This window comes from Merops nubicus, unplaced genomic scaffold, assembly GCF_000691845.1.
Source record: "Merops nubicus isolate BGI_N331 unplaced genomic scaffold, ASM69184v1 scaffold37688, whole genome shotgun sequence".
NCBI classification, from domain to species: Eukaryota; Metazoa; Chordata; class Aves; order Coraciiformes; family Meropidae; genus Merops; species Merops nubicus.
The window spans coordinates 1-9,199 of NW_008628369.1; the positions used below are offsets into that span (position 1 = coordinate 1).

The 9,199-nt window shown below is 39.1% G+C and overlaps 1 protein-coding gene across 1 annotated transcript; it reads left to right on the forward strand.

Moving 5' to 3' along the window:
• Nucleotides 1–621: 621 nt before the first annotated feature.
• LOC103779013 (chromosome unknown open reading frame, human C17orf85) lies at nucleotides 622–6,905 on the forward strand (the record flags this gene model as incomplete). The annotated part of the gene is made up of 7 exons (XM_008946629.1): nucleotides 622–730; nucleotides 1,393–1,492; nucleotides 1,837–1,943; nucleotides 2,964–3,249; nucleotides 4,049–4,206; nucleotides 5,377–5,541; nucleotides 6,062–6,905. Coding segments are annotated over 7 exons (1,161 nt in total), but the record flags the coding sequence as incomplete, so codon positions are not given.
• Between the last annotated feature and the right edge of the window lie 2,294 nt (nucleotides 6,906–9,199).

Genomic DNA, 9,199 nt, shown 5'->3' on the forward strand with positions numbered 1-9,199 from the left:
AGGGGAGGCAGTGAGAGAACAATAAGGGAAGGGAAGGGCCTTTCAGCAGCAGAGACAGACGGGGTTGGGGCTGCCCGTGGAGATGTGTGCGACTCAGCTTTGTAAGTTAAACTTCCCTGGCTGAATATATAATAGGTGTGATTAGTATTTTCTTTAGGAGTGGCTCACTGAATACTCATCCATCATGGAAGTCTGAATTTTAGCTTCTATAAAGTAGATATAAATTCTGAAAAAGCCTTTTGGTTGTTGTTTTGAGGCCGTGAGAACCTGTTGTTAGTAAAACCATTTAGATACGAAACAAGCAAAACAATCAAGTCACTGTTTTTCAGTGTCCAAGTTGTGCTGTTTATTTTCTGCATTTCAGTCAGTAATATAATATCATTTGAAAATCACTGGATTTAATAATGTCAGATAATGTTATGAAGGAAGAGAAGGAAATATTTTAGGGTAAATTGCTTTAAAAATTCACATGTGTTTGTCAAGAAAAAAAAGCAGTTCATTTGAACATAATTTGAAACATAACTTTCTTAATAATCAGCTGATTGCTTTTCTGTAAGCAATCCATTTTCATTCAACAGTAATTTTATTTTTGAGTCCAAAATACCTTTTTTGCCCCCAAAGTTGGATGCCCTCTCCCAGGTAGAAGAGGATTCTCTCCTGCGTAATGATCTTCGCCCTGCCAATAAACTGGCTAAAGGAAACAAGCTATTCATGAGATTTGCTACTAAAGGTAAATGAACAGCTTAACAAACATAAAGAATCAATCACTTGTAGTGTTATATGTTGACTTGAAGTGCCTAATATTTATTTGCAAAATTATTAGGTTTTTTTGCTAATCATTAAGTATTAAGATTTTCCTGTAAATTTACAATTAACCTGTGAATTAAATCCAGTTCAAATTGTGTGAAAATATTGTACATAAAATTTTTATCTTGGGCTCAGGGCATTCTTCCCAATACCATAGAGCAGGTTTTATGATGCCCATTTCCACAGAGGTAAATTTTGTGTTATAAATATGAAGATCACCTGAGATGCTGAGGAGATATTACTGGAAATTATTTCTAAATACAATTGAGATATTAAATTATGAGTAAAATAAAAAGCCTGGGCTGTGTGGGAAGTGACACACATAAAGAAGAGAAAGGTCATGAATAAGGTAAGTGCAGCCTCCAGCAGTTACAGTGAGATGTGATGCTTTGTGAAGCTGATACGTAGAAATTCAGTCTCCCTACAATTAAGTTTCTAGACACAAATAAAACTGTGATGGTAGGAGAAATTTCAGGGGTCTCAGCAAAATTGTATCCTTCACGAAGGAGATTGAAGTAATGCTGATCTGTGAGACATAGATTTTTGAAATATTTGAAATATTCCTTTAATTTGTGTTTTTTTCAGATGACAAAAAAGAGCTGGGAGCTGCAAGGCGAAGCCAGTATTACATGAAATATGGCAATCCAAATTATGGAGGCATGAAAGGGATTCTTAGCAATTCCTGGTGAGTGCTGGACAGAGGATTTGGAACATTGCCTGTAGTTGGCCAAGACAGTCTAAAACTGGTTTAATTTGCAGATTTTCTTTCTATTCAGTTTTATGTAGGTGCTTCTTATCCATAAATAATGGTTTTGCAGTGTGACTGTGAATTTGCAAGGGGACTGTTCTCTCCTGAAAATAATGTTTATATTCAAAACATTCCAAACAGATCTCTGACATAAATGCATGACTGCTATTAAAGTGAGTGATAACTACACATGCCTAATACATAATACCCAGGACTGTGTGTGGCTCATTTCATGATACCTTCTCTGTGACAGGAATGTCATTCTGTTTGTGATGTTTCAGGAAAAGAAGATACCATTCCCGCCGAATCCATCGGGACGTGATAAAGAAAAGGACACTCATTGGGGATGATGTGGGCTTGACTCCTCCCTACAAACATCGTCATTCAGGTAGCTGATGCCACTGTCAACCTTGTAAGAACAGGACTGGGGGTGGAGGGCCTTGTAACTCTTCCCCTGAAGAGTTTGTGGGGAAAAACTGAGGCAGAAACTTCATGCTGCTCATTGGCTTACCAAAATAGCTGCTGCTTTTTATGTGGTATTGCTCTGTTACAAATTTAGGACATGGGGACTACAGCGTCCAGGGCAAAAAGAAAAGAGAATTTCTTTCAGCTTCTTGCTAATTTGTCATACTTGCTATGTCAGTTCTTCCATTCTGTGACAAAGCAAGCTGTAGATGTAGAACAGTAAAGATTAGAAAATTCCATTAATTAGGCTTGAATATTCTAATCTACTCCCTAAGGTGGGGCTGTGCATTAGAAGAATATTGGTGTAAAAATCTTCGATATGAGACAAGTACAGTGTCAAAAGTTTCATATGAGTGGCCTGTTAAAAATACAGCCAGCAACATATCAACTCCCATGGAAGACTGAGTGCTGATAAGGTGCTGCTTTCTGACAAGGTGCTTGCATATGCTGCTGGTGACTAAATTTTAAGTTGTTGATTTATATTTAAACCAGTGTATGTGGTAAATTCATACCAATGATAGGTGTTTTCCTTTTGGTGTTACTGCTTACAGGACTTGAAAGGGTTATCATGGAGCCAGCAGCTGTCATGTTTAGCCCCACGAGGTGATAGGATTTGTGATGTTTAGTTTGGGAAGTTTGAACTACACCTACTACAAGAGGCAGTTGTACCTTGTATATTCAGTCTGGCTTTGTGCTGGACTATAAAGTATATAAAGAGGACTTTTTTTTTCTCCTGTGGCAATTTTCTTCCACTTAAACTATTCTGTCAGATTCCACTTAGAATATTTTGCAAAATACTCCCTCCTTTTAGCCTTAGACAATTACAAAGTCTCATTTGTAGATCATTAATTACAGTGATCTGGGGTATTTTTTGCCTTGGTTTTAAGGTACCTTAATTGAATAATAAACTTCAGTTTATCAGAATCCGTTTGTTTTGCTATAGGCTTAGTAAATGTTCCTGAGGAGCCTATTGAGGAGGAAGAAGAGGAGGAAGAAGATCAGGATATGGATGAAGATGACAGGGTTGTGGTGGAGTACCGTGACGAGCTGCAGGCCTTCAAACAGTCGCGGGAGCGCAGCGCAGCCAGGCGCTCCAGTGCCAGTGCATCTGATTCTGATGAGATGGACTATGACCTTGAACTGAAAATGATATCAACACCCTCTCCCAAAAAGAGCATGAAAATGACAATGTATGCAGATGAGGTGGAATCACAGCTGAAAAATATTAGGTAAAAGTTTCTCATTCTTTAAAAGTACCAGCGAAAAGGCATTCTGAATTTTAATTAGTGACAGAGCTGTCAAAAGCTTCCAGACAAACTGTTGAAGCTACTTGTTTCAGTTCTTAACATAATTTTGTAGTAGGTATTTTAAAAATGAATACAAAATACAGAAAACAGTGACACAGGCTTTTAATTACAACTCGCATTTTTTTAAACTAGCTTCCTTTGCAGATTTCTGTAACCCTGCTTATTGAGAATAGTGAAGCTCAAAGTGGAATCAACAAAAATGTACACAAACAAGCACAACTAACCTTGCATTTCACAGCCAGGCCAAGGAAAAATAACTCTCATTTCTCTTTTCCCCTTACCCCTTCCTCTTTTCTCAGAAAGAAGCGTAACCCTTAAGTGTTGGTGACAAAAAGCAATTCATGTTCATTACGAGCATATGAACCAAAGTTACATGTACTGTGGATTATTAAGTTAACTTCAACATGCATTTCTCCAGTAATATGATTCTATTTCATTATAATGCCAGGTCTTTTAAAAATTTTGGGGTTGCTTATCTGCTCTGAATTTTAACTCAAAAGCACAGCCTCAAGGAGACAAACTCCATGCCTGCCTTGACATGGATACTGAGGTATTCGTGGGATTATTGCTAAACTTAAGATTCTGACTGGAACACGTGCTCTTCTGAGTAACGTTTTAACCTCCTCATATTACTGTTTTCTATGCTGTAATTTTACATACAAGAAGAATTAAGGACTATAGGAGATTTCACTTTAAGGGATGTTAGATCTTTTTTTTTTAGGAATTCCATGCGAGCAGATAGCATAGCAAGCAGCAACATCAAAAATCGGATCGGCAGTAAAGGATCATCAGAGAAAGTTGCAGATGTAAGACTACTCTTAGAAGAAAAACGTCAGAACAGTACTGGGCCACGTCAGCCAAACAGCAGTGTGAAATCAGGTAATTTTAAACTCCTGTATTGTGCAGAATGGTGACAGGCTCGTTAGAATGGAGATATTCATTTCACATCTCTGCTCCACTGCAGCTGACAAACCTGAGGGAAGTCAGCAGCAGTTGCTGCATCCATGCAGTTAATTTTTCCTCGCTGAGAGACTGAGTTAGGGATTGCTTTGGGGAAAAATGAAGTACATTTGAATGAAAGAGTGACGTTTATTTTTATCCAATTTACCTGCCTGTATCTATTTCCCCTCACTTTGTCCCTTTTGATTTATTCACTTCTTGAGGCAGATTATGTACAGCTCTAAGAAATAGCGTGTCAGCAAGCTCAGGCACAAAATGAAACTTGAAACACTAGCTACTTACATGAAAGAACGTGTATTACATTAACATGGATGTATTTTTCAATTGTCAGGGCTTATTTTGGAGCTTAATTGACTGTTGCTTTTTTCATTTGGGTATGTATAATTTCAGTGACTTCTGATACACATACCAGAGGATTATCTGACTGATAAGTGAAAGATACTCTTATCAGTGTAATGTAGAAGTTATGTTAGTATGTTTACCACTCCTGCACATTTTGGGGCTCTTGACAAGTTGGTACTTAAATCTTAAATCTTCCTTTGCTTTTATGTCTTTGTTTGAAGCTTCTGTATGACTAGGAATATCTACCTAAACCAGATAAACTTCAGAATATCAGACTAACAGCATGGGTTAAGTATCAATATATTTAGGATTATTGTCCTGTTCTGCAAAATGCCAAGCAGTATTAGGGTTCTAAAGCAAGGTATCTATTACCTGAAAAGATTTGTTGAGGACATACTAATTGTTGTATAATCACAGCTCATGCTGATACATATCTGCTGTGCTGCTAAGACAAATGCAGCAAGCCATGGAATAATTTACTTCTGATCTTCTGGACAGAGATCAACCTGAAAACATTAAATGTCACATTTATTGCCAAAAGAAAAGAAAAATGAAATCTGGATAAATATATTGCCAGGACTGAAATCTGAGTGCCAGGCTTAAATGAAAAGACTAAAGAAAAGATAAAACCAGAGAATCTCTCTAGTTTCAACTTGTAGAGATTGTGAGCAAGCAGAAGGTTAGCTGGCAGTACTTGAGTAAATGCAGCATGCTTTTTGTCATGTTAATGGCTGAATGTGTCCCTAGATGTGCGGCAGAGACTGGGAAAAAGACCCCATTCTCCAGAAAGCAAACCTCCAAGCAGTACCTCTGCTCCTCGCCGAGAGCCCATTTCAGATGTACACAGCCGGTTAGGAATGCCCAAACAAGATGTCAAAGGCCTCTACTCTGATACCAGAGAGAAGAAATCAGGTTAGTCTTATGGAGAAAACTTAATACTGCAATTCCTTTGATGTTTTTGTTGGGTTTTTTTTTTAGAGTTTAAGGGAAATTTCAGGAGAAAGTCATGAAGGATTTTCAGTTGAGTGAAATTAAAGGTTAAATGTTCTTTCAGAGCTTTGAAATCTAAATATATGTAGGTAGGCTGAGCTTAGTACTTTTATGAGCAGTATTTCTATATAGGTTTGCTTAAAAGTAGACTACTTCACAACTGTGGCCAAAACAGGGCACTCAAACAAGTATAACCAATGCAGTGGCACTTCAGACCTGTGTGTAGCCTTCTCTGCAGATGGGAAGTGGCCAACAAGACTCTGCTGAGCCTCCCATAGTTTAATTTCAAATACTGCTTCAAAGCATCAAGCATTAAAGTAGAAGGGGTATGAGGAGTTTGAAGAGATGCAGTGGATTTAAGACAAGGCTCCTCACACTTCCTCCAGAGTTCCTCCTAGCCCTGTCGTTTTTTGAAAAAAACATTTGCTTTTTATCTGATCAGGTAACTTATGGACCCGATTAGGGTCTGCTCCGAAGACACAAGAAAAGACTTCAGATAAAGCTGAAAACTCTGTTGCATCTGCAGAGGAAGATGATTCGGAGCTCCAGCGGGTGTGGGGAGCTCTCATTAAGGAGAAGGAACAGTCTCGGCAGAAGAAGAGTCGGTTGGATAATTTGCCATCTCTACAAATCGAGATCAGCCGAGAAAGCAGTTCTGGATCAGACACTGAATCATGATCGTTCCCACGTGCTGAGCCTCAAGGTTCTGACTCTGCAGTGTGGCAAGATTTCCTTTGCCCAAAAGCTGGACGCTGGTAAAGACTCTGCAGTGAAGGTTCCAGAAGCACCTCTGTACCTTTTACACCAGCGCAGAGCTGCGTGACCACTTGAAACCTAAAGCAATCACCCTTGTCTGGAGTCTGTGGTTGGCCCTGTGTTACAGTAGGGCATTGTCATCCGTGTTTATTACAGCAAACCTGTAGTTAATTCTAGCAAAACACTTTTCCCCAAGCTTTGAACTTAAAAGAAGAGGCAGAAATGCTCTGTATTTTTAAGACGACCTTTTTGTTCTTAGTATTTTTAACATGGAGCCTTTTAACAAAATGTTTTACACAGTTCATCCAAAGAACAGGGCGTTTCATAATCAATATCACTGCCTTGCCCTTCTGGCTCTTACCAGCACCTTTCCTTTCCTCCTCAAGTAATAACAATAATGCTTCCTGGGTAGGCAGCCAGCAAGGATAAAGCATGAAGGGCCTGTCACGTTCCCTTCCTCCAAAATATTGAATGTGAATCTAAGTTTAAATGGTTTAATACAAGGAAATTTCGCATAGTATCCAAATACCATCACTACCTTCAAGGAATTCTCTTCCTTTATTTTGGTGATACTATGTTCTGCAATTGTAGGGATTGAGATGTTCAAGACTGCAAAGTTGGGTGTTTGAGAATTGTGTAAATTCCCAAGGGGTTCATTTTTTGTTGTTGTTACACGATGAGAAATTATATTTCATTTCCTCTGTATGACATTTTGAAGAAATCTAACAATTTAAAAGCATATGTTTTTATATTTGTGGGGACTTTTCTGTTGGCCACAGTGAAAGCTATAGCAGTGTTTTCCTCTGTGCTGTTGAACTAATATATATATGACTGAAAGAGAAAAAGGAAAACTATAGTATCACTGTCTCATGTCAATATTTTTGAATGTTCTTACCGTATAGTACATGTGGATGTGGACATGGCTGACTTGTTACATTCAGCTTCTTTACCTGCATACCCTCTCTAGGTAGGACAAAGGTTTGATCAGTGTGCAGCTGCGAGTTTTTCTTGTTGCCCATGGCATTTGTTTTGATTGCCAATAATCCTAAATAAGGACTAATGCTAGCACGTCACATTCGGGTAAACAGAACAGGTAGCAAAAACATTGTCTGCTCTAGTCTGAAAATCTGTTTCCAGTGTCCCTATTTCCTAGATTCTGTTGGTCCAAAATGTCTACGAATATCTCTTCCTGTTCTGCCTTTTAACAAATGTTCTTTTTTTTCCCCCCACCCTGTTTTTGTACTAAGTTGAAGTAGGTTTGAGGCTTCACAAAAGCAAGGGATCTGCAGTTAACTTCCCCTATTGCTTTATTATGTGGAAGAACAGCAGCCCATAAAATTAAAGGTAAACTGAAAGGTACAGTGACTAGAAGGGTAATCTGGGGACACACTGGGCCTCAAGCCTTATTTCCTTGTTCTGTGACACTCATCCTTGATTTTTATATTTAATTATTGAATATATAAATATGTCTCATAAAAGTACTGTTGAGAGTAAATGACTGCAATGTCTGATCACTGTAAAAATGCATTCTAACGTGTGCTTTCATTACCATCCCTTTCAAAGCTATCAAATAGAATCCTACCCATACCGTGCCCATCTCTAAAGATCCTGATAAAATTTATTTAACCAGTGTCCTTTTGCCAGTAAACCTTTGTCTTGTGTTACTGCTTTGGATCTGTTATGACCTGTCCTTGTCCTGAGAGGAGATGGTAGATAGGAATCTTGCCTCTGGTCTGTGAAGACAGGCCTCTGTGTTACAGTGAACCATGCATGTTTTGAAGCTCAGCAACTGGTTTGGGTCTGCTGATAATGCTGCTGCAAACTGCCATATTTCCATGTAAATACTCAAAACCTGAGCCTGGTGAAGGACAGACTGACTGGTCCAAAGGGCAGAATGGGCATGGAGAATCTTTTCAACCAATAAAAAAGGTCTGAACTAAGGGATGTATGAAAACAAGCGAAATGATGTAAGCAAAGGCTTGTGTTTGGTGAGGAGGAGCTATTAAAACCAGTCCTGTCATCCAAATGGGCATAAATACACCTTAAAAATGCCCCCACGTTAGTTGGGTCGGTTGTGTTTATGGTTTAAGAGGAGGTTAGGGGTGTTAATTGAGATAATAGTAGCTTAGCTGCAAGAAAAATAGAGGTTTGCTGTTAAAGGGTCCTAGAGAGGGGTTTTGGTTTTTTTGCAATTGAATGTTTGCCTGGTTTTGCTTTATGATGATGTGCAGAGAAGCCTTGAAAAGTGTTTGCTGGTATCAGGAATTCTTGCTGTGGTCTTCCTTTGTTCCCTGAACATGAAGATGGTATTAAAAATGAGCACTGAATCTTTAGTGAATGCTTTTTCCTCAGCATGGTTAATTTAAATCTATTTTACCTAGAGAGAGATCAGGTGGAGAATTTTGTTCCAGGTCCCCTTCTCTTCATGGTCAGCTTTTGCTCTCAGCTAATGTGTTCCTCATCTTCCACTGAGAACTCCCAGATGTTATCACCTTCCAGGAATATGCAGGAATTAATGTTCTGATGCTGAGGCGTGCAGCTGGTGGATTTTACTAAGATAGAATTATGTTGGAAATTGCAAGGAGGAGAAGCTTGGCTTTGGCTTTTGCTGAAGGAAAAAACCCCAAATTTGGTTCTGAATCTTAGGTGACTTGTTATAGGGCCACACTCATCCTCCTTCTAGGAAGGTGTTGCTGTTTTAAAAAGGGTTTTTTTTGATGATGAACGGTTCGGGGAGCTGTTAGCAGTGCGAGGCGAGGGTCCCCGCCGAGGCGCAGCCCACGCTTGGTGTCCGCCCTTCGCTGCGGAACGGGCGCCCTCACGC